The sequence below is a fragment of the Pocillopora damicornis genome, chromosome 4, assembly GCF_964200805.1.
Source record: "Pocillopora damicornis chromosome 4, jaPocDami1.2, whole genome shotgun sequence".
In the NCBI taxonomy this organism is placed as follows: Eukaryota; Metazoa; Cnidaria; class Anthozoa; order Scleractinia; family Pocilloporidae; genus Pocillopora; species Pocillopora damicornis.
The window spans coordinates 23,616,456-23,643,846 of NC_142673.1; the positions used below are offsets into that span (position 1 = coordinate 23,616,456).

At 37.0% G+C, this 27,391-nt stretch overlaps 6 protein-coding genes across 6 annotated transcripts; all 6 read left to right on the forward strand.

The window, feature by feature from the left end:
* The first annotated feature begins 4,816 nt into the window (after positions 1-4,816).
* Positions 4,817-7,810, forward strand: LOC113683448 (adrenocorticotropic hormone receptor-like). The gene has a single exon (XM_027200687.2). It carries the CDS (start codon positions 4,911-4,913, stop codon positions 5,874-5,876), a length of 966 nt encoding a protein of 321 aa, XP_027056488.2. The 5' UTR covers positions 4,817-4,910; the 3' UTR covers positions 5,877-7,810.
* Positions 7,811-7,820: 10 nt separating this feature from the next.
* On the forward strand, positions 7,821-10,953 carry LOC149047314 (melanocortin receptor 4-like). The gene is made up of 2 exons (XM_089203683.1): positions 7,821-9,408; positions 9,499-10,953. Exon 2 carries the CDS (start codon positions 9,620-9,622, stop codon positions 10,547-10,549), a length of 930 nt encoding a protein of 309 aa, XP_089059809.1. The 5' UTR covers positions 7,821-9,408; positions 9,499-9,619; the 3' UTR covers positions 10,550-10,953.
* A 1,741-nt stretch (positions 10,954-12,694) lies between these two features.
* Positions 12,695-14,765, forward strand: LOC149047315 (melanocortin receptor 4-like). The gene has a single exon (XM_089202696.1). It carries the CDS (start codon positions 12,840-12,842, stop codon positions 13,773-13,775), a length of 936 nt encoding a protein of 311 aa, XP_089058822.1. The 5' UTR covers positions 12,695-12,839; the 3' UTR covers positions 13,776-14,765.
* A 1,226-nt stretch (positions 14,766-15,991) lies between these two features.
* Positions 15,992-16,921, forward strand: LOC149047316 (melanocortin receptor 4-like). The gene has a single exon (XM_089205173.1). The coding sequence runs from the start codon at positions 15,992-15,994 to the stop codon at positions 16,919-16,921; it is 930 nt and encodes a 309-aa protein (XP_089061299.1).
* Positions 16,922-19,038: 2,117 nt separating this feature from the next.
* On the forward strand, positions 19,039-21,470 carry LOC149047317 (melanocortin receptor 4-like). The gene has a single exon (XM_089203686.1). It carries the CDS (start codon positions 19,146-19,148, stop codon positions 20,073-20,075), a length of 930 nt encoding a protein of 309 aa, XP_089059812.1. The 5' UTR covers positions 19,039-19,145; the 3' UTR covers positions 20,076-21,470.
* Positions 21,471-23,115: 1,645 nt separating this feature from the next.
* LOC113683447 (melanocyte-stimulating hormone receptor-like) lies at positions 23,116-24,725 on the forward strand. The gene has a single exon (XM_027200686.2). The coding sequence runs from the start codon at positions 23,617-23,619 to the stop codon at positions 24,547-24,549; it is 933 nt and encodes a 310-aa protein (XP_027056487.2). The 5' UTR covers positions 23,116-23,616; the 3' UTR covers positions 24,550-24,725.
* Positions 24,726-27,391: the final 2,666 nt, after the last annotated feature.

The following is a 27,391-nucleotide window of genomic DNA, read 5'->3' on the forward strand; positions in this document are numbered from 1 at the left end:
CGTCCTCAAGTCATTCGTCCCTTCTTCGCGCTCGGACAAACCCTACCACTTCCGAAAACACACCTGATATGAATCCTTCAATTCACTCCACCACATGCGATTACCCAAGTCTTGAATCATAATTTAAGTATTTAAATCCAACAGCTCTTAAGATGTTCTTCCCTATTGAGCAATTGTCTCAACACACCGGTGAATAAACACAATCTCTGTAATACGAAGTACAATGGCTATCCCAAATTGGCATTGTGTTTCCGATTTGTCGGATGAAGGGTCTTGATTCAAAAGACAATCGTGTAATGATCCTCTTTTTAAGTGTGTGTAGTGTCCTTTCACAAAACAAACGTTAATTTACAAAGAAACGTAATTGTCACGAGTAAGATTTAAACTGGTTTTCAAGTCTTTGACAACCCAGTGAATGACCTCTTGATTTTATGTTGACCTTGCATAAAGTCGTTTAACCACTTATGACGGTTAACAACATCTATTTTAGTCGGTTGTATCATTCACCATGACCAATTTTACGTGGAAAGAAAAACCTCCGAGTCTTGCTCAGTCCCTCTGCTTTCCTGCCACGAGAGCGACGCCTTACGAAAATTTACACATGTTGATTATTATTTTAGTTTTCAATATATTTTTTTCACTCACAGCCACGTTTGGCAACATACTCATTTTTCTTGCTTTAAATAAGGAATCTTCTTTTCATCCGCCTTCGAAACTACTGTTTCGATGTCTTGCCGCAACCGATCTATGCGTTGGAGTAGTAACACAGCCTATGTTTGTCATCTACCAGATATCCTTGGTCGCTGAGCATTTCCATATTTGCACCGCCGCTGCAATGGTCTCGTATGTTACTGGCACGTTTCTGTGCAACGTTTCACTGACAACACTAACTGTAATAAGTGTGGATCGACTTCTCGCTTTGCAATTAAAGATGAGATACAGACAGGCTGTGACAATTCGACGAGTTCGCGCGGTAGTCGCCGCCCTCTGGTTACAGAGTTTCGCCGTAAGTATGTTGGTTTTTAAAAACAGGCTTGTGTACTTTAGTTTGAGTTGCGCGTTGACATTACTTAGCCTAGTGGCCTCGACATGTTGTTACTTGAAAATGTACTGCACACTTCGCCGCCAAAGAACACAACGGGTGCATGATTCACAGTATCAGTTAGTAGGGCAACAGATCGGAACAGCTTCCAATGGTCTCCAAAGTGGTACAGGGTATATGAAGACTGTTTCCAGCGTCTTAGTTTTCCATCTTGTTCTCATTTTATGCTTTCTGCCTTATACAATGGTGCGTATCATGGTAGCTATAGCTGGTAGAAGGCTTTTGGTGGCAGAAGCCGTTTCGTCTTCTGTGGTTTACCTCAACTCGACTTTAAATCCACTTTTCTATTGCTGGAAAATTAAAGAGATCAGGCGTGAGGTGAAACAGATATTCCGCCAAAGATTCTGTTCACAACACTGAATAAAGTTTTAAACTCCCTAGGACTGGTTTAGGGCAGCGAAATCGTAGGCTAAATCTTGGGAACTAATACACCATTCCGACCAAAACTAAAACGTGCGTTTACAGCTGTTTCGTCAAACATGGCTTAGCTTTGAAAAAAAACTTACCATCTTTCTTATCCTATTTCCAAGGTTTAGCTTTGTTTTCCTCATTGAGGCTGCTTAAACCAATGTTTGTCGACTTCAAACTTAGACTTCTTGAACCGTATGAAAAATTCCAGCAGTTTTTTCAGTTCCCTATTTCTGATTTTCATTCATTTAGACGTGGTTTCATTAGATATGTTTTGCTTATGTCAATGGGATATGATTTACTTATGATTTGCTCTTCTTGAGCTGCAAAAGTAGCTTTCAGTAAGTTTAATTCCGTGGAATAAACACCAAAGACTATTTTTTATCGATTCATTTCACTATAACCATATGTATTAAAAATGAAAATTTGTGGATAAATGTTGAAATTGTTAAGCTCCGCCCAGTTGTTTAATCTTCATAGCGCAATAGAGATGAACTTGGCAACCGGGAACATATTATTTTTAAAGACTTTCTGTCTGAAACTTTTAAACCTCTGCCACCGCCTAAGGAAGCATAGGAAATGATGTTAGTTTAAACATCTTGAAATCTTGATACTGGAATTAATATTAGCAAATAACCTACAAACTAACAAATACTTGAGAACGTAACAAGCTAAACAAATTTTCCAAAAACAAAAATGAGCCCTAGAACTTGCTCTGCTATGGAATTTGTAATAATATCAATCGTTTACAGGATATTACAGGAAAAATCCGTTCCTTCATGTTCTGATTATATCTTGGCTTTTTTTGCTGCTGTTTTGTTATGTTTTTAAACCAAATAAAGGTAACGTAATGTTCTCATTATTATTGTAGGAACACCTTTAGATTCGAGGTGGCTGTAAGAAAAAAGAGGTGTTGTTATGCATAAATAGACTGAGATTGATGGTATTGTTAGACATCTTTTGTGGATGAGACTATCGCTCTTTTAGTATCTAATTCAGAAATATATTGGGCCAGAAAACTCTCCTGATAGTAAAAATCTCTTTCTTACTCCGTAGATATGTAATTAGTAATTTCTACAACAGTATTGTTAGTTTTAAAATCGGGGCCCCAATGGATACCGACTTCGCCGCTGAATGAGATACCCTGAATAACAATTTTTTTAAAACAAAGTGATTTAATGAAAAACTTAAAAATATCTATCTGTCTATCTATATATCCGTCGTGTTATTGTTTCAGTAAGCTTTCGCTTGCTTTTTCAAGCACTCGAAATACTGTGGAAATACTTATCGATCCTTGCCAGTCACGTAATGTTTGTCAAAGTAACCTAGCTGGATAACAGGGTTTCTGAATAACATTCCAGGTGTAAATAAGTCCTCAAAGGTGCCTGTCTATTTAATTCTCTCTCTGGCTCCCTTGTTTATGTTTGTTCTTCGGTTGTTTGAAAGTTTGAATTGATTTAGAGACAACCATGTGTGAAAGTGGAGGGCTGGTAACTCATCAAAAAAAAAAAAAAATGAATAAACACCTCACGGTGGCCGATATCCTGGCAAATCCTCCAGCTGGCTGACACCATATATTAAATCTAATTTCCTTTTCCTTCAGATTTTTGACGCAGCAACAACAATTTTTTACGTTTCTTTATTTATTTTACTACCAACTCTGAGATCTGAGACCAAATACTTGTGGAGAGCTACATTATAATTAAAATTACGAAAACTAATAGAGAAAGAAAGCAAGCGACCGCGCATGTTTACAAACAGATACATGGATATGTGTGATCACCGATGACTATCAGAAAGAGAGCAGTGAATTTCAGAATAATCGCTTTCCACCAGTTACCTGATGCTATTTTGGATGCTCGTTGAGTTCTTGTCTAATCAAGTTATCTTATTGTTTATTTGCTTCCACAAACTGGTTGCGAAAACTGATATCCACGTTTTCGTATGTTTATTACAAGCCAAAAGAACAGAAATTACGAGAAAACTGTTTTAAAAAATATAGTACTATGTCTTACGATAGCTAAGGACAGTACACGATTCATGATTCTCCAAATGGATGTGGAAGATTTGATCAGTTTTTCAGAGGTTAGCGGAGAGCGATCAGTGCTTCGTGGCAAACAATTGTTATCTGCTATGAATACGCAATGAAAGCTAGAGTGAAAGTGTCGTACGGCTTGCTTTCTCAATTATTTGAAAAAGTTTTAAGGGGCTTGATTATTTTTTCAGTTTTAATCCTTCTCCTCATATAAATTAAAACATTGCTTGGCAAAAAGGTTTCTTAATCGTATAACATAACCCCAATTATCAATTTGCACCAGGATTTTCGTGATTCCAAGTCACTTGTGGCATTTGTGTGTTACTTGTGGTCAATTGTGGACACATATTAATTCTAGCTCAAATATCAAAAGTAACGCCAGTGAATTAACCCTTTCACTCCCAAGATCTAATTAGTAATTCTCCTTACTATCTGCCATACAGTTCTTATGATGTTAGTTCAGAGAATTTGGTATCGGATCAACTAATAATCCCATAATTGATATTCTTCTCTATTCTCATCACTTGCCTGCTTGATATTGTATTGATATTGTAAAGAGAAATTCTGTCTTGGTCACTTGTGGGAGTGAAAGGGTTAAGGATGAATAATACACCTTTAAGTCAGTCATACTTCTTTCAATTTAATCAAAAAGAGGAAATTTTGATTTTTTTTTCACTTTTCTTCACACACACACTCTCCCTACACGCATTTACATAACATCCTTCCTGATGGAAATCTATATTTATCCAACAGGAAGTCACTTCTTTTGTTTGAGTGTTCTGAGGCATCACCTTGACTTTCAAAATTATGTCCGCGCTTCCGTCGTAATATCAGTCAGTAAAGATGATTTCCGAGCAAAAAACCCGTTTTTGCACCAATCGATATTATCGTGAGCCTCTCGGAAGAGAATCTTATTCACGCTTAGTTATGTTAAATTTTCCATTTAGCAGATTTTTTTTATCTCTCTTGAAAATTTGCTATTGCGTGATAAGATGAGCACGTGTAATCGTAATATGCAGCTTTTTCGAATGCAGGTGTCTTCTTCGAGTAAGTCATAGTCCGATCCCAACCTATAATGTTGCATGAAATTTTTCCAAGTGCTAATGAGATTTCTCAGAGTATCCGGCAAAGTACAAATAAACTGCTAGCAATGGTAATTTACTATTTTATGAAATTTCTACTATTTGTTTATGGACAGCTCAGCAGGCTTTCGGATGTGTATATTGGATCAACTTGTTTAACCGTTCACTTTATTAGTTTCGCTACGACAAACAAATTTTTGACGGCTTTCCTCGAACCGAGGGAACACGAGAAATTTCTAATAAGAACCCGAATTTTATCTGTTATCTGAGCCATTCAAAGAAAATGATGAATCTATCAGTTGAAAATTCTAGCAGTCTTCGCCACATGATCGAACCAGAGGCCTTTTGCCAACGCATTCAAAATGATCTCAGTGATAAGATACGCCTCAACACAGCCTTCATCATTTCTGCTCTGAATCTACCCCTATGGATTTTCATCTTGTCCGGAAACTCTGTCATCCTTTTGGCCCTTAACAGGGACACTTCTCTTCATCCGCCATCAAAGCTTCTTTTTCGGAACTTGGCGTTTACAGATCTCTGTGTTGCACTAATCACTCAGCCCTCCTACATTCTACATAATATGGTTATCGCTTACGAACGCTGGGACATTTGCCCTTTAACACAAAAATTAAGTCATATCACCACGTATTTATTATGCGGCGTGTCTCTCATGACTGTGTGTGCTATAAGCGTGGACAGGCTTCTCGCTTTGCTGATGGGTACGAGATATCGACAAGTGGTTACCCTAACACGGGTTCGTATTTCGCTGTTGTTCGTTTGGATTTTCTGTTTATCTACGAGCATAACACTCCTGTTGAACTTCAGTGTTCGCATATACTCTGTCATCAGCGCCATTTGCATCGCTCTTTGGTTGGGAACATCAACGTTTTGTTACGCGAAAATTTTCGTCATTCTCCGAGGTCATCAGAAAAAGATATGCGGTAATCGAGACCAAGATAGCAATAAAATTAGATCATCAGTTACGCGTTCTTCGATAAACTTAAAGCAATACAGAAGATCAGTCTCGACAGCTCTATGGATAAACTTCACTTTAATAGCATGTTACTCTCCTACTGCAATAGTTCTTGTATTTAGATCTGTGCCCTCGATTCCATTTTCAGCCTTAATCGTTTCTTTTGGAGCTGCCCCTTCATTTGTCTACCTAAACTCACTTTTGAATCCTATTCTTTACTGCTGGAGAATCAAGGAACTCAGAGAGGAGGTGAAAAAAATCATTTCACCCCCATGATCGCAACATGATTCCGCTGCCTGGCATATGTTGACTAGATTGCAAGTAATGGTTGGTTTCAAATCAAGAAAAGCTGTCTTCCGGTTGATATTTTCCAATGTTTTCATCACTTTCTTGCTTAATAAGAGGAAATTACTTCTCCGAAACTCAAAGGGTTTATGAAGAGAAAAAAAGAACAAGGTTTCTTTCTCTCCAGTGCTTAATTTAGGTTTAAAATTTGTGTCCTTGGGCGATATTAGTTTCTACTTTACAGTGTAATTATCTGTAAAAGCAAGCAAAGGACTGAGCAAGACGAAAGGTTCCGTTAAGTGTTACATAACCCTTGCAAGACATTATCAAAAAGGGCGTGGAAAACTCTGTAAATAATAATTAGCAGGTGATAGGTAGCCTCGTGTATTTATTATTAGTTCCCAAGCCATATGCGCGAATTTTTGAGCACCGGTTCCAATATTAACTGTGCGGGAAATCAAAGTGGAACATGTCTTCTAGAACATAATATTTTAATGAATTGCTTCTTTTGACGAATTTTCAAATTAACGGAAACACTTCCAATATAACGGTAAGCCATAATAAGTCACAGAACGAGTATGTATTTTTAAGTATAGAAAATAGATGGATTATCATTATTACCTCTAATGAATAAATGCCAACTCCCTGATGATCGTTGGCCTATTTATCTTTAGACTAAAGTATGGAGAAGCATGTACCGTAGCTAAAAAGAATCGTCTTGTTTATTGATATTCTGGCGAAAAACTTTAAAATTAATACAATCCATATATTAATAAATTATGAATTAAAAAATGATCTTTATATTTAAATGGAAAGGAAACATAAAGATATTGTATCAGTCATGATGAAGAAGTCTAGAGTAAACTGACCAAAGTAAGGGTTTCTTTACTAGAGTTCATTTGTGTTTGGCGTCATGACAACAACAAAAAGCTATGACTAGGATGCTTTTGCTAAATTTTGGTGTGAGACAGTGAAGCAGCAAATTTATATCTAAACAGCCAGAGTAAAGTAAAGGTTATTTATATCTAAATTAATCACAGCCGTCAAGTAGCGAAAGACGAAGGGCTAACGCTCGAAACGTCAGCCTTGAAACTCTTTACTAAACTCTTTTTTCTCTATACTAAATTACCCCGATGACGGGAAATATATGAAAATCATATGTGTGCACTGCGGTGAAGAAATGAGATATAAGCGATCCTCGCAGCTATGAACACTACTGAACTAGTAGCTGAAATGAGACCGTACGGGCCTGAATTTTTTCAGGTCCCACTTAGACTACAAGTTCATTAGTGTTCATAGCTGCGAGGATCGCTTATATCTCACTAAATTATCCTTTTAAGATCACTGTCATTTAGTTTCCGTTGTCGTGGAGATGGCGCATCATCGAAATGAATTCAATATCAAGTAAATTACTCATGGAATAATCAAGCTAATGACTTGTTTGCTGTACAACGTGGAGATCTTGTAAATAATTATATATTTTTTCCAACAAACAATATACTTATAGACTGAGTGGAAGGGCGCACTCGAGGTCATGACGTATGGACCGAGCGTAGCAATGGTGACGAGAGCGAAATATTTTCCCAAGCTTTGCGTGTGTCCCGTCAGATCTTCAAAAGGCGCTTGGAAGGTCCCACTATCATCTGATTCGAATCAATGATTTGGGGCGGCTCTAAAACCCTGCAAAACACTCTATCATTCATATTATTACTAGAGAGAAAAGAAAAAAAAGGAAAAAGGTGAAGATTCTCGGAGGCTAGTCGTTTTGAATATATGATAACGAGAGGTGCGAATTTTGAGAGTGAGGGGAAAGTGCAGTCCATACTAAATCGATAAATGAAACGATATATCAGGATTCTTCTCCACATATGCAGCGATAAATAAAGCAAATAGTTCCTAAGGTAATCGAAATTGCCTATTTAAACTTTCAAGTAACATGTCCGCTTGAAGAATGAAATATTTCAGTACAGATATCAAGCCCCAGAATTGTCTCACAACGATACCGAGACTAGAAGCCGTTTTGTATTTATTGATGACGGAATCTTCAGCAAATGCGCCCGTAACCATGGTAACATGAGCCTACTCGAAGCAAAATTTGTATGATCATCTTCTGTAGTATTTAATTCGCACGTTTCATCATCATTTCCATTTCTGTGCAGTTTTTAATGAATTTGATTTTGACATGTGTATACCCAAGAGGACGTAAATTATGTTCCCTTCATAAACCCTGCCATATACTTCATTTTTTCCAAGGAATAAGAGATACCGTACATTTTAGAAAATTGTAATTCAATTCGTTAAGGTTGAGAAAAATAGGCACCCAATAGGTACACGAGTCTACCATGCTCTTTGTTTTTATACTGGGTCTCTAAATATACTTTTACAAGGCTCAGTACTCTTTTAAGGTGGACTTTCTTAGGCGCCACTTTTATTTAAAAAGGTCCAATAAATACAAGGCAAACTCGTAGAGGATTCATTTTGCAGAGCTAAAGGTGATGCAGATGGAAGCAATTGAGGGTGATGCAACTCATGAAACTAGTGGTGCTGCCATGACATGTTACCAATTCGTCGAAAACTGCTACTTAAAACCGGGAAAAAGCTACCAGAAATCAGTTGAGCCCCATGCAGGTTTTGGAACTGAACACACGAAAGCCTATACGCTAGCGGACTTACCAAAAAGTTAACAGGAGAAGAAGTAGAAAAAAAGGAGTCATTGAGTGATGGATGCATGGAGTGAATTTTGGGTCATAACAAAACCTCGGAAATTGGCATTCAGCCGTTTTCCCAAACGAGTTACTACAACAACGTTTGCCTTGATAACAAGTCTACGTTGCCTTTGTCACCGTAGACTCCAAAACCCTTATGTGACAGCACTGCTTATTTGCATTATTTCGGTTTCGTTAATTAAAAATTTTTTTTTTAATGACTAAGGCAGCTGCCTTTAATTTCCTTAAACGTTCTTGGTTTGCTCACTATGTAAACAAAGTTCCTCCCAAAGAACTGAAACTTAAATTGCCCCCTTGCAACAGTTAAGAAAATATGTTTTCGAACAAAGGACTGATTAGAAAAAGTAATAAAGGTCTCTTCTCATTAAATTTATTTTCTTCTCATTGTTTCAATAAAGGACAGTGTAAATACACGAAAACAAAACGTTTCAATGAAAGCCCTCTCACTATGAAACTTGTGAAATGACAAAAGCTAAACACGTCGAGTCGCATGTATCTAACATATTGTTATCCGGTGCCAAATACATTGAATGAATACCATGTTAAATAGGTCATTAGTGCTACTATAGATTAAAGTTTCATGTCACTGATCTGTCCATCCTCCAAAGTGTCTACTGAGTTTCTTATTGTTTTATAATCTTATTGCAAAGTTAACAAAACAACCATTATGTAATTTTTTTGATAGTGAATCTGCAGTGCACTTCCATCAATTTCAGTCTTACATAGCACAAAGAAAACGCGGTTTCTTTCATTTTGAAAATTCAAAATGAGATAACAGTATTGTTAAACTGACCGAGGTAGGTAATCATAACCTAGACTCAATGTCTATTCCTATGAAACTGTCAATTTCATATCCAAGCAGTTTCCCTTTTTTTTTTAACTTTTAGCTCTTTTGATAACTGAGCCAAACGCAACGGATTCTACACAGAAAACATTCCCAAACAGAAGGGAAACTTTCACTGGTTTGGGAATCCTCCTGATCGGTTAAAAAAAAATAACAAAGGAAAAATGATCAACTCTTCACAGCACAGGGAAGAAGAGACGAGTTACCTCTCTGCGTGTTTCGCATTTAGTGATAAAGAAAGCGAGAGCGCTAACTGCGTGGCTCACGTTAATATTCTTGTTTTTGTAAATACAATTTTATCCATCACTTCGCTGTTAGGAAACATTCTGATTCTTATCGCTCTTCAAAAAGAATCTTCTCTTCATCCGCCATCGAAGCTTTTATTTCGTTGTCTTTCTTGCACGGACCTCCTGGTTGCACTTGTTTCGCAGCCGATATATATCATTTATCTTACTGCAAGAAAAAATCAGACGTTGTGTCTGCTAACTGAACGTTTGGCCAACATTTCAAGTGCGATGTTATGTGGAGAATCTATCACTGTATTAACCGCCATAAGTATAGACAGACTTCTCGCCTTGTTGCTGAGATTAAGATACAGACAAATTGTCACTTTAAAAGGAGTTAGGTTTCTGGTAATAATTTCTTGGACAACGAGCATCGTATTTGCTTTTAGTTTCTTGTGGCACAAGCTTTATTTCTTTCTTGGTTCTTGTGCGTGGATTGCAATGTGTTTAGCTGTATCTTCATTTTGTTATCTGAAAATTTATGTCGCTCTTCGTCGCCAACAATCGCAAGTGCAACGTTTTCAGTCTCACCCTGGGGCGACCCTAAACATAGCGTGGTACAAAAAGACTGTTTCCAGCGCTATGTGGATACACTTTACGCTTGTCGTTTGTTATCTACCATATACTATAACAACGGTTGTAAATATTTCAAACGGAGTGTCTCCATACTGTGGTGCCACTAGCTCGAGCATCACTGGAGTGTTTGTTTTCTTGAATTCGACGCTGAACCCATTTCTTTACTGTTGGAAGATAAGAGAAGTGAGACAAGCCGTCAAAAACACGTTGAGACATTGGTTTTGCCTATCATGAGCTTTGATACAATATATTTGTACCTCGTTCTCATATTCACACAAGGAATACGCGATCATTCAATCTTTTACACATCCCTCGTTTTCTGTCAAATGGACAACGTTCATTCACATATCGTGGATACAAACTTTGAAACTGTATTTCTAGTAATTTGAAAGCTGCGGACAATGTAAATAGCCTCAGGTGTCGTTTAGCGCAGAAGCTATTAGGCGGAGAACATTTGTGTTGAGTATAACTTCATTTTTTAATAGTATTCTTAGGTCTTTTGTAATTGATTGTAGCCATAACATGCATTATTTTCCTGTTTTTCTTTCTCCTTTTTAACATATATGTATTTTAAATATTGTTGTTAGACCTTGTAACCGAAAAGCCCAAGTTGGTAATTATAATAAACGTATGTATATATACATGTATGTAATTATAATAAACGTATGTATATATACATGTATGTAATTATAATAAACGTATGTATATATACATGTATGTAATTTTACCTCGCGGGAAGTACGAGTTTTCATTTTGTGACATGCAAAGATGGTTTGACAACCAACAACTGTTCGGGAAATGAGACGACACCAAACGACGACTTCTACAGCCCCCAAAATGATAACAACATGAAAGTGATGCTCAAATTGATCCTGTATTGATACCCAACGAAATGAAGGAATTATGCTAAAGCATGGGACTGTGGATCGCTTATGGAAAACTAAAATTAAAGTCACTATATTTTAGCTACTGAGAAAGACTGCTTCTGGGCATGGGAAAAATACCTTTTTTAATCTGGGTTTACTGTAATGTGCCCTTTTTAATCCGTAGCTTTTATTATCTGTTATGATGAGAGATTGCTTGCAGTTCATTGCTTCATAACGGGGCAATGTAAACAGGAATGTAAACAGTTTATGCAGATATAAATATCAGTTTTTATCACCTTTTACACGGATATAGACAATCTGACCTCATTGCCAAATGTAACTTACATGTAATCAGTAAATTATAGCTTAGATTGATGAGAATTTTTCACTCATCTCAAATGAAATAAAAATAAATACAAAAAAACTGAAGGATACCAGCGTTCTGAGAAAATTAATTTCATATCAGGAACATCAAATGGCATCACCTGATACGAGGAATCGGCCAACTGGCTTTTTTTCCGACTAAACTGAAACATATCTTTAGGTGTAACCAAGTATAAGTAGCAGTAAGAATGGCCCGTTGCCGTTAAAAGTATTTCATATATTATGAGTACCAGTCTTAATCGATTGCGTGCACCTCACAAGCTTGACAGTCCTTAACTGAATACTGCATTGGGTAGTTTTCCGGTCCTCGTAGATTCTTACGCTTTTAAACCTTAGGTCTTTCTTTTAGCCATCAGCTCCGACCAAATGTTTTGTTACGTATGCTTTTAAGAGGGGAAGTTGTCCCCCCATAGCCTTAAACACTGAGCTTTTTACAGCTTGATGATAGCCTGGACCATTTTCTGACGGATCAAAGGTGATGAGTTCGCATTCTGTATAAAGCCTGGATTAGCACTTTCGAAAGCATCCTTTGAGTAAATGGAAAAAGAGACACGGAAAATTTTGACCGCAATCGCCCACTGAAGGAAAATGATACTATTGTCACCAGCTGTAGAAAACGCAGGTGATAACTTTATTCCACAACTGAACGCAAAATTTACTGATTTCCTTTATCAAAGTACACAAATATAACCAGTTCTTTCAAGACTTACATGAGTGTAAAAAAATAAGCAATCTTGCATTTCTACAATCTGTGAGTTACATAACAGAACTTTATACTAGTCTCTCTCAAGTTGTTACAAATTAGTTTGCACAAGATAGACCTGCTAAGTGCTCTTCGCATTATTTACACTTGTTTCAAATGTTTCCGCAGTTTCCTCTGTACGGAAATTGAAGTTATCCTAATTACAAAAACTCAAAGGCCTACTCTATTTTCTGATACTGAATCCGCAGTGCATTTCTGTTAGTTTTAATCTTACATAGTACAAAGAAAACGCGGTTTCTTTCATTTTGAAAACTCAAAATGAGATAACGGTATTATTTAGCTGACCGAGGTAGGTAATCATAACCTAAACTCAATGTCTATTCCTATGAAACTGTCAATTTCATATCCAAACAGTTTCCCTTTTCTTTTTTTTTTTTTTTTAACTTTTAGTACTTTTGATAACCGAGCCAAACGCAACGGATTCTACACGGCAAACCTTCCCAAACAGAAGGGAAACTTTCACTGGTTTGGGAATCCTCCTGATCGGTTAAAAAAAAATAACAAAGGAAAAATGATCAACTCTTCACAGCACAGGGAAGAAGAGACGAGTTACCTCTCTGCGTGTTTCGCATTTAGTGATAAAGAAAGCGAGAGCGCTAACTGCTTGGCTCACGTTAATATTTTTGTTTTTGTAAATACAATTTTATCCATCACTTCGCTGTTAGGAAACATTCTGATTCTTATCGCTCTTCAAAAAGAATCTTCTCTTCATCCGCCATCGAAGCTTTTATTTCGTTGTCTTTCTTGCACGGACCTCCTGGTTGCACTTGTTTCGCAGCCGATATGTATCATTTATCTTACTGCAAGAAAAAATCAGACGTTGTGTCTGCTAACTGAACGTTTGGCCAACATTTCAAGTGCGATGTTATGTGGAGAATCTATCACTGTATTAACCGCCATAAGTATAGACAGACTTCTCGCCTTGTTGCTAAGATTAAGATACAGACAAATTATCACTTTAAAAAGAGTTAGGTTTCTGGCGATAATTTCTTGGACAACGAGCACCGTATTTGCTTTAAGTTTCTTGTGGCGCGAGCTTTATTTCTTTCTTGGTTCTTGTGCGTGGATTGTAATGTGTTTAGCTGTATCTTCGTTTTGTTATCTGAAAATTTATGTCGCTCTTCGTCGCCAACAATCGCAAGTGCAACGTTTTCAGTCTCACCCTGGGGCGACCCTAAACATAGCGCGGTACAAAAAGACTGTTTCCAGCGCTATGTGGATACACTTTACGCTTGTCGTTTGTTATGTACCATATACCATAACAACGGCTGTAAATATTTCAAACGGAGTGTCTCCATACTGTGGTGCCACTAGCTCGAGCATCACTGGAGTGTTTGTTTTCTTGAATTCGACGCTGAACCCATTTCTTTACTGTTGGAAGATAAGAGAAGTGAGACAAGCCGTCAAAAACACATTGAGAGATTGGTTTTGCTATCATGAGCTTTGATACAATATATTTGTACCTCGTTCTCGAATTCACACTAGGAATACGCGATCATTCAATCTTTTACACATCCCTCGTTGTCTTCTGTCAGATGGACAACGTTCATTCACATATGAGATGCAAACTTTGAAACTGTATTTCTAGTAATTTGAAAGCTGCGGACAATGTGAATCGCCCCAGGCGTCGTTTAGCGCAGAAGCTATTAGGCGGAGAACATTTGTGTTGAGTATAACTTCATTTTTTAATTGTATTCTTAGGTCTTTTGTAATTGATTGTAGCCATAACATGCATTATTTGCCGGTTATTCTTTCTCCTTTTAAACTTATATGTATTTTAAATATTGTTGTTAGACCTTGTAACCGAAAAGCCCAAGTTGGTAATTATAATAAACGTATGTATATATACATGTATGTAATTTTACCTCGCGGGAAGTACGAGTTTTCATTTTGTGACATGCAAAGATGGTTTGACAACCAACAACTGTTCGGGAAATGAGACGACACCAAACGACGACTTCTACAGCCCCCAAAATGATAACAACATGAAAGTGATGCTCAAATTGATCCTATATTGATACCCAACGAAATGAAGGAATTATGCTAAAGCATGGGACTGTGGATCGCTTATGGAAAACTAAAATTAAAGTCACTATGTTTTAGCTACTGAGAAAGACTGCTTCTGGGCATGGGAAAAATACCTTTTTTAATCTGGGTTTACTGTAATGTGCCCTTTTTAATCCGTAGCTCTTATCATCTGTTATGATGAGAGATTGCTTGCAGTTCATTGCTTCATAACGGGGCAATGTAAACAGGAATGTAAACAGTTTATGCAGATATAAATATCAGTTTTTATCACCTTTTACACGGATATAGACAATCTGACCTCATTGCCAAATGTAACTTACATGTAATCAGTAAATTATAGCTTAGATTGATGAGAATTTTTCACTCATCTCAAATGAAATAAAAATAAATACAAAAAAACTGAAGGATACCAGCGTTCTGAGAAAATTAACTTCATATCAGGAACATCAAATGGCATCACCTGATACGAGGAATCGGCCAACTGGCTTTTTTTCCGACTAAACTGAAACATATCTTTAGGTGTAACCAAGTATAAGTAGCAGTAAGAATGGCCCGTTGCCGTTAAAAGTATTTCATATATTATAAGTACCAGTCTTAATCGATTGCGTGCACCTCACAAGCTTGACAGTCCTTAACTGAATACTGCATTGGGTAGTTTTCCGGTCCTCGTAGATTCTTACGCTTTTAAACCTTAGGTCTTTCTTTTAGCCATCAGCTCCGACCAAATGTTTTGTTACGTATGCTTTTAAGAGGGGAAGTTGTCCCCCCATAGCCTTAAACACTGAGCTTTTTACAGCTTGATGATAGCCTGGACCATTTTCTGACGGATCAAAGGTGATGAGTTCGCATTCTGTATAAAGCCTGGATTAGCACTTTCGAAAGCATCCTTTGAGTAAATGGAAAAAGAGACACGGAAAATTTTGACCGCAATCGCCCACTGAGGGAAAATGATACTATTGTCACCAGCTGTAGAAAACGCAGGTGATAACTTTATTCCACAACTGAACGCAAAATTTACTGATTTCCTTTATCAAAGTACACAAATATAACCAGTTCTTCTAAGACTTACATGAGTGTAAAAAAATAAGCAATCTTGCATTTCTACAATCTGTGAGTTACATAACAGAACTTTATACTAGTCTCTCTCAAGTTGTTACAAATTAGTTTGCACAAGATAGACCTACTAAGTGCTCTTCGCATTATTTACACTTGTTTCAAATGTTTCCGCAGTTTCCTCTGAACGGAAATTGAAGTTATCCTAATTACAAAAACTCAAAGGCCTACTCTATTTTCTGATACTGAATCCGCAGTGCATTTCTGTTAGTTTTAATCTTACATAGTACAAAGAAAACGCGGTTTCTTTCATTTTGAAAACTCAAAATGAGATAACGGTATTATTTAACTGACCGAGGTAGGTAATCATAACCTAAACTCAATGTCTATTCCTATGAAACTGTCAATTTCATATCCAAACAGTTTCCCTTTTCTTTTTTTTTTTTTTTTTTAACTTTTAGTACTTTTGATAACCGAGCCAAACGCAACGGATTCTACACGGCAAACCTTCCCAAACAGAAGGGAAACTTTCACTGGTTTGGGAATCCTCCTGATCGGTTAAAAAAAAATAACAAAGGAAAAATGATCAACTCTTCACAGCACAGGGAAGAAGAGACGAGTTACCTCTCTGCGTGTTTCGCATTTAGTGATAAAGAAAGCGAGAGCGCTAACTGCTTGGCTCACGTTAATATTTTTGTTTTTGTAAATACAATTTTATCCATCACTTCGCTGTTAGGAAACATTCTGATTCTTATCGCTCTTCAAAAAGAATCTTCTCTTCATCCGCCATCGAAGCTTTTATTTCGTTGTCTTTCTTGCACGGACCTCCTGGTTGCACTTGTTTCGCAGCCGATATGTATCATTTATCTTACTGCAAGAAAAAATCAGACGTTGTGTCTGCTAACTGAACGTTTGGCCAACATTTCAAGTGCGATGTTATGTGGAGAATCCATCACTGTATTAACCGCCATAAGTATAGACAGACTTCTCGCCTTGTTGCTAAGATTAAGATACAGACAAATTGTCACTTTAAAAAGAGTTAGGTCTCTGGCGATAATTTCTTGGACAACGAGCACCGTATTTGCTTTAAGTTTCTTGTGGCGCGAGCTTTATTTCTTTCTTGGTTCTTGTGCGTGGATTGTAATGTGTTTAGCTGTATCTTCGTTTTGTTATCTGAAAATTTATGTCGCTCTTCGTCGCCAACAATCGCAAGTGCAACGTTTTCAGTCTCACCCTGGGGCGACCCTAAACATAGCGCGGTACAAAAAGACTGTTTCCAGCGCTATGTGGATACACTTTACGCTTGTCGTTTGTTATGTACCATATACCATAACAACGGTTGTAAATATTTCAAACGGAATGTCTTCATACTGTGGTGCCACTAGCTCGAGCATCACTGGAATGTTTGTTTTCTTGAATTCGACGCTGAACCCATTTCTTTACTGTTGGAAGATAAGAGAAGTGAGACAAGCCGTCAAAAACACATTGAGAGATTGGTTTTGCCTATCATGAGCTTTGATACAATATATTTGTACCTCGTTCTCGAATTCACACAAGGAATACGCGATCATTCAATCTTTTACACATCCCTCGTTGTCTTCTGTCAGATGGACAACGTTCATTCACATATGAGATGCAAACTTTGAAACTGTATTTCTAGTAATTTGAAAGCTGCGGACAATGTGAATCGCCCCAGGCGTCGTTTAGCGCAGAAGCTATTAGGCGGAGAACATTTGTGTTGAGTATAACTTCATTTTTTAATTGTATTCTTAGGTCTTTTGTAATTGATTGTAGCCATAACATGCATTATTTGCTGGTTATTCTTTCTCCTTTTAAACTTATATGTATTTTAAATATTGTTGTTAGACCTTGTAACCGAAAAGCCCAAGTTGGTAATTATAACAAAGGTATGTATATATACATGTATGTAATTTTACCTCGCGGGAAGTACGAGTTTTCATTTTGTGACATGCAAAGATGGTTTGACAACCAACAACTGTTCGGGAAATGAGACGACACCAAACGACGACTTCTACAGCCCCCAAAATGATAACAACATGAAAGTGATGCTCAAATTGATCCTATATTGATACCCAACGAAATGAAGGAATTATGCTAAAGCATGGGACTGTGGATCGCTTATGGAAAACTAAAATTAAAGTCACTATATTTTAGCTACTGAGAAAGACTGCTTCAGGGCATGGGAAAAATAACTTTTTTTAATCTGGGTTTACTGTAATGTGCCCTTTTTAATCCGTAGCTCTTATCATCTGTTATGATGAGAGATTGCTTGCAGTTCATTGCTTCATAACGGGGCAATGTAAACAGGAATGTAAACAGTTTATGCAGATATAAATATCAGTTTTTATCACCTTTTACACGGATATAGACAATCTGACCTCATTGCCAAATGTAACTTACATGTAATCAGTAAATTATAGCTTAGATTGATGAGAATTTTTCACTCATCTCAAATGAAATAAAAATAAATACAAAAAAACTGAAGGATACCAGCGTTCTGAGAAAATTAATTTCATATCAGGAACATCAAATGGCATCACCTGATACGAGGAATCGGCCAACTGGCTTTTTTTCCTACTAAACTAAAACATATCTTTAGGTGTAACCAAGTATAAGTAGCAGTAAGAATGGCCCGTTGCCGTTAAAAGTATTTCATATATTATGAGTACCAGTCCTAATCGATTGCGTGCACCTCACAAGCTTGACAGTCCTTAACTGAATACTGCATTGGGTAGTTTTCCGGTCCTCGTAGATTCTTACGCTTTTAAACCTTAGGTCTTTCTTTTAGCCATCAGCTCCGACCAAATGTTTTGTTACGTATGCTTTTAAGAGGGGAAGTTGTCCCCCCATAGCCTTAAACACTGAGCTTTTTACAGCTTGATGATAGCCTGGACCATTTTCTGACGGATCAAAGGTGATGAGTTCGCATTCTGTATAAAGCCTGGATTAGCACTTTCGAAAGCATCCTTTGAGTAGATGGAAAAAGAGACACGGAAAATTTTGACCGCAATCGCCCACTGAGGGAAAATGATACTATTGTCACCAGCTGTAGAAAACGCAGGTGATAACTTTATTCCACAACTGAACGCAAAATTTACTGATTTCCTTTATCAAAGTACACAAATATAACCAGTTCTTCTAAGACTTACATGAGTGTAAAAAAATAAGCAATCTTGCATTTCTACAATCTGTGAGTTACATAACAGAACTTTATACTAGTCTCTCTCAGGTTGTTACAAATTAGTTTGCACAAGATAGACCTGCTAAGTGCTCTTCGCATTATTTACACTTGTTTCAAATGTTTCCGCAGTTTCCTCTGAACGGAAATTGAAGTTATCCTAATTACAAAAACTCAAAGGCCTACTCTATTTTCTGATACTGAATCCGCAGTGCATTTCTGTTAGTTTTAATCTTACATAGTACAAAGAAAACGCGGTTTCTTTCATTTTGAAAACTCAAAATGAGATAACGGTATTATTTAACTGACCGAGGTAGGTAATCATAACCTAAACTCAATGTCTATTCCTATGAAACTGTCAATTTCATATCCAAACAGTTTCCCTTTTCTTTTTTTTTTTTTTTTTTAACTTTTAGTACTTTTGATAACCGAGCCAAACGCAACGGATTCTACACGGCAAACCTTCCCAAACAGAAGGGAAACTTTCACTGGTTTGGGAATCCTCCTGATCGGTTAAAAAAAAATAACAAAGGAAAAATGATCAACTCTTCACAGCACAGAGAAGAAGAGACGAGTTACCTCTCTGCGTGTTTCGCATTTAGTGATAAAGAAAGCGAGAGCGCTAACTGCTTGGCTCACGTTAATATTTTTGTTTTTGTAAATACAATTTTATCCATCACTTCGCTGTTAGGAAACATTCTGATTCTTATCGCTCTTAAAAAAGAATCTTCTCTTCATCCGCCATCGAAGCTTTTATTTCGTTGTCTTTCTTGCACGGACCTCCTGGTTGCACTTGTTTCGCAGCCGATATGTATCATTTATCTTACTGCAAGAAAAAATCAGACGTTGTGTCTGCTAACTGAACGTTTGGCCAACATTTCAAGTGCGATGTTATGTGGAGAATCTATCACTGTATTAACCGCCATAAGTATAGACAGACTTCTCGCCTTGTTGCTAAGATTAAGATACAGACAAATTGTCACTTTAAAAAGAGTTAGGTCTCTGGCGATAATTTCTTGGACAACGAGCACCGTATTTGCTTTAAGTTTCTTGTGGCGCGAGCTTTATTTCTTTCTTGGTTCTTGTGCGGGGATTGTAATGTGTTTAGCTGTATCTTCGTTTTGTTATCTGAAAATTTATGTCGCTCTTCGTCGCCAACAATCGCAAGTGCAACGTTTTCAGTCTCACCCTGGGGCGACCCTAAACATAGCGCGGTACAAAAAGACTGTTTCCAGCACTATGTGGATACACTTTACGCTTGTCGTTTGTTATCTACCATATACCATAACAACGGTTGTAAATATTTCAAACGGAGTGTCTCCATACTGTGGTGCCACTAGCTCGAGCATCACTGGAGTGTTTGTTTTCTTGAATTCGACGCTGAACCCATTTCTTTACTGTTGGAAGATAAGAGAAGTGAGACAAGCCGTCAAAAACACATTGAGAGATTGGTTTTGCCTATCATGAGCTTTGATACAATATATTTGTACCTCGTTCTCGAATTCATACTAGGAATACGCGATCATTCAATCTTTTACACATCCCTCGTTGTCTTCTGTCAGATGGACAACGTTCATTCACATATAAGATGAAAACTTTGAAACTGTATTTCTAGTAATTTGAAAGCTGCGGACAATGTGAATCGCCCCAGGCGTCGTTTAGCGCAGAAGCTATTAGGCGGAGAACATTTGTGTTGAGTATAACTTCATTTTTTAATTGTATTCTTAGGTCTTTTGTAATTGATTGTAGCCATAACATGCATTATTTGCTGGTTATTCTTTCTCCTTTTAAACTTATATGTATTTTAAATATTGTTGTTAGACCTTGTAACCGAAAAGCCCAAGTTGGTAATTATAACAAAGGTATGTATATATACATGTATGTAATTTTACCTCGCGGGAAGTACGAGTTTTCATTTTGTGACATGCAAAGATGGTTTGACAACCAACAACTGTTCGGGAAATGAGACGACACCAAACGACGACTTCTACAGCCCCCAAAATGATAACAACATGAAAGTGATGCTCAAATTGATCCTGTATTGATACCCAACGAAATGAAGGAATTATGCTAAAGCATGGGACTGTGGATCGCTTATGGAAAACTAAAATTAAAGTCACTATATTTTAGCTACTGAGAAAGACTGCTTCAGGGCATGGGAAAAATAACTTTTTTTAATCTAGGTTTACTGTAATGTGCCCTTTTTAATCCGTAGCTCTTATCATCTGTTATGATGATAGATAGCTTGCAGTTCATTGCCTCATAACGGGGCAATGTAAACAGGAATGTAAACAGTTTATGCAGATATAAATATCAGTTTTTATCACCTTTTACACGGATATAGACAATCTGACCTCATTGCCAAATGTAACTTACATGTAATCAGTAAATTATAGCTTAGATTGATGAGAATTTTTCACTCATCTCAAATGAAATAAAAATAAATACAAAAAAACTGAAGGATACCAGCGTTCTGAGAAAATTAATTTCATATCAGGAACATCAAATGGCATCACCTGATCCGAGGAATCGGCCAACTGGCTTTTTTTCCGACTAAACTGAAACATATCTTTAGGTGTAACCAAGTATAAGTAGCAGTAAGAATGGCCCGTTGCCGTTAAAAGTATTTCATATATTATAAGTACCAGTCTTAATCGATTGCGTGCACCTCACAAGCTTGACAGTCCTTAACTGAATACTGCATTGGGTAGTTTTCCGGTCCTCGTAGATTCTTACGCTTTTAAACCTTAGGTCTTTCTTTTAACCATCAGCCCCGACCAAATTTTTAGTTAGGTATGCTTTTAAGAGGGGGAGTTGTCCCCCCATAGCCTTAAACACTGAGCTTTTTACAGCTTGATGATAGCCTGGACCATTTTCTGACGGATCAAAGGTGATGAGTTCGCATTCTGTATAAAGCCTGGATTAGCACTTTTGAAAGCATCGTTTGAGTAGATGGAAAAAGAGTCAGGGAAAATTTTGACCGCAATCGCCCACTGAGGAAAAATGAAACTATCGTCACCAGCTGTAGAAAACACAGGTGATAACTTTATTCCACAACTGAACGCAAAATTTACTGATTTCCTTTATCAAAGTACACAAATATAACCAGTTCTTCTAAGACTTACATGAGTGTAAAAAAATAAGCAATCTTGCATTTCTACAATCTGTGAGTTACATAACAGAACTTTATACTAGTCTCTTTCAGGTTGTTACAAATTAGTTTGCACAAGATGGACCTGCTAAGTGCTCTTCGCATTATTTACACTTGTTTCAAATGTTTCCGCAGTTTCCTCTGAACGGAAATTGAAGTTATCTTAATTACAGTAACTTAAAGGCCTACTCTATTTTCTGATACTGAATCCGCAGTGCATTTCTGTCAATTTCAATTTTACATAGTACAAAGAAAACGCGGTTTCTTTCATTTTGAAAACTCAAAATAAGATAACGGTATTATTTAACTGACCGAGGTAGGTAATCATAACCTAAACTCAATGTCTATTCCTATGAAACTGTCAATTTCATATACAAGCAGTTTCCCTTTTTTTTTTTTAACTTTTAGTTCTTTTGATAACTGAGCGAAATGCAACGGATTCTACACAGTAAACCTTCCCAAACAGAAGGGAAACTTTTAGTGGTTTGGGGATCCTCTTGACCGGTTAAAAAAAAAAAATAAAGGAAAAATGATCAACTCTTCACAGCACAGAGAAGAAGAGACGAGTTACCTCTCTGCGTGTTTCGCATTTAGTGATAAAGAAAGCGAGAGCGCTAACTGCTTGGCTCACGTTAATATTCTTGTTTTTGTAAATACAGTTTTATGGTTGGTTTATGATGGACCTGCTAAGTGCTCTTCGCATTATTTACACTCGTTTCAAATGTTTCCGCAGTTTCCTCTGTACGGAAATTGAAGTTATCTTAATTACAGTAACTTTAAGGCCTACTCTGGGACCTTAAGTCGCCGTAACTTTGGGCGATTTAAGGCGACTTAAGCAAAATTGGCAGAAAAAACATTGCGACTTTAGGCGATTTAAGGTGACATAAGGTGACTTAAGGCGACTAAGGCAACTTAAAGCGATTCTATTTGACTGAAGCGATAAAACCAAAGTTAGCAACAGTCTCTCCATAAACTTAAAAAATATCTACAGAATCCCTTGCAATAAACACAATAGTCATTTTGGTTACTTTTGTATGCTCATAGGTCACCATAGCCTAAAATATCCATTTTTCAAACTAATTTAGCTAAAAATACTTAGACAGAATTACCACAACAATTATTTTTAAATTATACAGTCAAAGCTAGTGAACAAATATCCAGGAAACCAAGTTAGCTAAAAATGTTCTGACAGAATTACCACCACAGGTATTGTTAAATTATATAGTCAAAGCTAGTGAATAAATAGCTAGGAAAATATTATGGGTTATATGCCCAACATCAAAGACACCTTTCAGAAATATACACATAGTGACATAAATTTTTAATTTTAGAAAAGACCATGATTTGCATAAAACTATCAATAAATTTTCCACATAATTGATTAAAAATAACTTGACCATTTACGTGTATTAATTATTTCACAAAGCTTAAAAAATTAAAAAAAATTGTCATCTTGGTAAACTTGTCTCCCATATTTTTTGCTAGTTTGGCAGGTCGCATGCCTTTCCAACAGCATCCAAAATTGCTCAGTCCTTTTCAGGGACTCAACGGATTTGTTGTTCTCCTGCTTTTCAATTGATTAATCTTACTTGGTTAATCTTACTTGGTGACTTACTAATTTAAAAAGGAAGTAAAGATTTACTGAGAATAGTGGCAGGTGGTCAAGTCCCTTCAGGGCTGTTTAAATTATTGATAAGTACAATAAATTTCCTGAAGCGATCCCCTATATTTAATTTGTGCCATTTCGTTTCAAAATATCCATTTGAGGTTTTGGGGGCATTTCTATCGCAGTACTTTTGCTGCCGGTTGGAGTTGTTCGGAGATCACAAGAAGGATTGATCTATTAAGGTTTATAAAATGTCAAACTTCACGTCACGAGGAAAGGAAGACTCCGTAAAATTATCCGTGTGCTTGTTGAGTTCCGCTGAAGAGAGCGAGGATGTCAAATGTAAATTCAATTCTCACATTTTTATCTACGTGAACGCAATTCTATCCATCACTGCTCTGCCTGGAAACTTCATCATCCTCGTCGCCCTTTGTAAAGAATCTTCTCTCCATCCACCATCAAAACTTTTACTTCGTTGGCTCTCGTGTACAGACCTCTTGGTAGGAATGATTTCCCAGCCCATATTTATTGTTTATCACAAGATGATCGCTAACAAAGTGGGTGACGTTTGTGAAGTAACTGAAAGCTTAGCTTACATTACAAGTGCAGTATTGTGCGGACAATCTATTAACACAATGACTCTTATAAGTACGGACAGGCTCTTTGCTTTGCTGTTCAGGCTGAGATACAGGCAGATTGTAACTTTAAAACGTGTCCGTTCATTGATCATATCTTCATGGATTGTAAACTTCACTTTTGCATTGACTTATTTGTGGAACAAAGAATTTTTCTTTATGGGCTCCTGCATATGGCTATGGCTGTTCTTAAGCATATCTTCTTGTTGTTACTTGAAAATTTATTTCCAAATTCGCCGCCAACAAGCGCAAATACAGGAACATTATTCCAATTCTACAGCTTCTTTAAACTTGGCGCGGTACAAGAAGACTGTTTTAAGTGCACTTTGTATACATTTAACATTATCAGTGTGTTATCTCCCTTACACTGTCACGACTACTATTATTTCACTTGAAGGAATATCAAACTGTAAAGCTATCATTTGGAACATTGCTGGAGTGTTGGTTTTTCTAAACTCGTCTTTGAACCCAGTTTTGTACTTTTGGACACTAAGAGAAATAAGACGAACAGTGATGGACATTTTCAGACAATTTTTTTCCTCATCATAACATCAAATACAAAGCCCTCCTACTAGAGCGGAAGTTAGTAGTTTTAATTGACTTTGTGAAAATAAGATACAGTTGAAAGTTTGTTAAGCGGTTTGGAAGCGCTTTTCGATTGATATACGAAAGACTAAAGCCAAAGTAATTAGGACATCAAGTTAAAATAAAGGTTAATTTTACAAGTAGCGTGTAAGAACTCAAAATGGAAACAAGCAAACTCCCTGAAGCGTGATAAAGCACCGGTGATCAAGTCGTGATTGGTTTCAGCTTTGAACCTCATTGGTCGAATCGGTGACGCGATTTTTGTGGACCAACCACAGAGCTTAATGAAGTAAACCGACACAATACCAGATTGCTTTCAACGCTCAACGTTGTTTGTAAACTGTTAAGCTGACGCCTTAAAGGCTCTCACTTACAGTTGTAGTTTTACAGAGAATACCTACTGAATTCTAAAATTGTGTGCATCTGTAAAAATATCCTCCAAAATTTTTAAACTTCTTAATGCAGTCTGACCAAAGTCCTCCACAAACCGCGTTTATAATTATTATCATCATTATTTTTATTATCCTAAGTGAGCGCGCCAAGACTTCCTCACAGGTCTTCTTTGGTAAGCTTTTTTCCCTCTAAGCAAGTTCTTTTATTAATTACTTTCATATTATGTGTCAATATCGTATGCAAGCTAAACATACTATGGCTCGATTAAGTTACTTTTGCTAGAACTAGGGGGTATATTTGAATCACAATGTCCTGATTTATCACATTTCCAGCTTTATTTCTTCTCTTTTGTTCATTAAGTATTCGGGCCGAAGTCACTGTGATCAACAATAAAAACAATGTTTTTCAAATAGTTAATTTTGTTGACATCATACATCCAGAGCACCAGAAGGACGATGAAAGGAATAATATAACAAGAAGGCTTCACCTTTTAGTGAGAGTAAACCGTCCTTCGCCTACTCCTTAATTTTTGCCATCTATTCTGATTCTTCTTCAAAACCCTGCTTATAGATTGAAATGAGAACTAGGCGTCCCTGCAAGTAGAGGCCTCTGTATTCAGCGCTAAATACGAGGAAAAGAGGCCTCTGCTTGCAGGCCACAACTACCAAGCCCAGTGAGCCTTGAGCCAGTGCCACGATAATACAGGAAAATATTTTTGGGAAATAATTATCATGGCAAACAGTTTTCCTGGCTCGTCAAAGCGGCTATTTTGTGGATCTTTAGAAGAGATTTGGTTTTAAGAGGTTGACAATCACATGTGTGCTAACTTTATATATTTCCAGTCAAAATCTTTTTTAGAATACACATGATGTTGCAAAAGGGTGTCCATTTGAAATCTCTCTCCACCCCGTGGGGAACCTTGTATAAAGATCAACTAAAATCAGTAGTCTATACATAGATCCTTAAAGTGCATTTGTCAAACACAATTAGCTCAGCTTTTTCAGGTATTTTCATTTACGTTAGTCAGCAATAAGGTCGGTTATTTAGTCACCTGAACAAACAATGACTTAAAATTTCGTTCACTGACCCAATATCAATTTCCCTTTTCTGTCCTGAATATTAGATTTTTTAATTGATTCATTACTCATCATTTTGGATTGAAACAAAAAAGTAATCCAAAAGATGGAATTAATTTATCTTTTTTTCTGTTATTTTTGATTTTGCGTTATTTAAATTTTACAATTCTTTTATCGCCAAAAGAAGGATCAAAGAATATTGCATCAAAAATAAATTACTGAAGATACTTCTCCCGATAACTGACGTTTATTAACATAAAAAAGACTGTCCCATTACTCACTTTTCAAAAGTATTTGTTATTGGATGTCAGTCAGCATGACCTCCTTATTGAACTTTGTTGGGAGAAGTACCCCCCTCCCTCAGCATTCAATGGCACAGCATTCAGCGACTGTGATAATTTTTTTCTGATTCTGAAACCAAAATGAGTAATTTGACTTTTCAGCTATCTTCATGTCCGATAAATGTGGACCGGAATGAAGGAACTAAGCTCATATTCAATCCTTATTTTTTTGTTCCGGTCAATTTTATTCTCTCGGTCTCCGTGCTGTTTGAGAATGTTTTAATCGTTGTCGCCCTTCAGGATGTTTTAACGATACATCCGCCATCGAAGCTTCTGTTTCGTTGTCTTTCGAGCACTGATCTCTGCGTTGGCCTTATTTCACAGCCGGTGTACATTGTTTATCTTTTCACGATCGCTAACAAGAAATGGAACTGGTTTTGTGGACTATCTGAGACTTTAGCATACATTTCAAGCGCTCTCTTGTGCGGAGAATCTATCACCACGTTGACAGCTATGAGCGTTGGCAGGCTTTTGGCTCTGTTATTGGGATTGAGGTACAGAACCGTTGTCAGTTTTAAGCGCGTCCTTACGTTTGTAATAACATCTTGGATCTCAAATTTTGCACTTGCTATGACATATTTTTTTAACAAGCGCTTTTTCTTTTCGTTATGCTGCATATGTATCGCATCTTGCCTGTGTACCTCAACTTGTTGTTATGCCAAAATATACACCATTCTCCATCAAAAACAAGCGCATATACACGAAAATACACAAAACACCAATCGTGGTGGTGTTTCCTTCATGAACATGGAACGATATAAGAGAACAGTTTCGGGTGCATTGTGTGTAAATCTAACTTTGGTAGTCTGTTATGTACCATACACTGTTACAGTTGCTGTAAGTATTGTCTATGGAAAAACCTCAGCAAATGTAATCGCTTGGAATATTGCTGCCACAGTAGTTTATATCAACTCATTGCTCAACCCATTTCTTTATTGCTGGAAGCTGCGTGAAGTGAGGCAAGTGGTGGAGGGAAAATTAAGAAAATGGCTCTGC

Excerpts from the sequence above, each read along its gene's own strand:
- LOC113683448 (XM_027200687.2), top strand. The coding sequence starts at position 4,911 with ATGATGAATCTATCAGTTGAAAATTCTAGCAGTCTTCGCCACATGATC.
- LOC149047314 (XM_089203683.1), top strand. The coding sequence starts at position 9,620 with ATGATCAACTCTTCACAGCACAGGGAAGAAGAGACGAGTTACCTCTCT.
- LOC149047315 (XM_089202696.1), top strand. The coding sequence starts at position 12,840 with ATGATCAACTCTTCACAGCACAGGGAAGAAGAGACGAGTTACCTCTCT.
- LOC149047316 (XM_089205173.1), top strand. The coding sequence starts at position 15,992 with ATGATCAACTCTTCACAGCACAGGGAAGAAGAGACGAGTTACCTCTCT.
- LOC149047317 (XM_089203686.1), top strand. The coding sequence starts at position 19,146 with ATGATCAACTCTTCACAGCACAGAGAAGAAGAGACGAGTTACCTCTCT.
- LOC113683447 (XM_027200686.2), top strand. The coding sequence starts at position 23,617 with ATGTCAAACTTCACGTCACGAGGAAAGGAAGACTCCGTAAAATTATCC.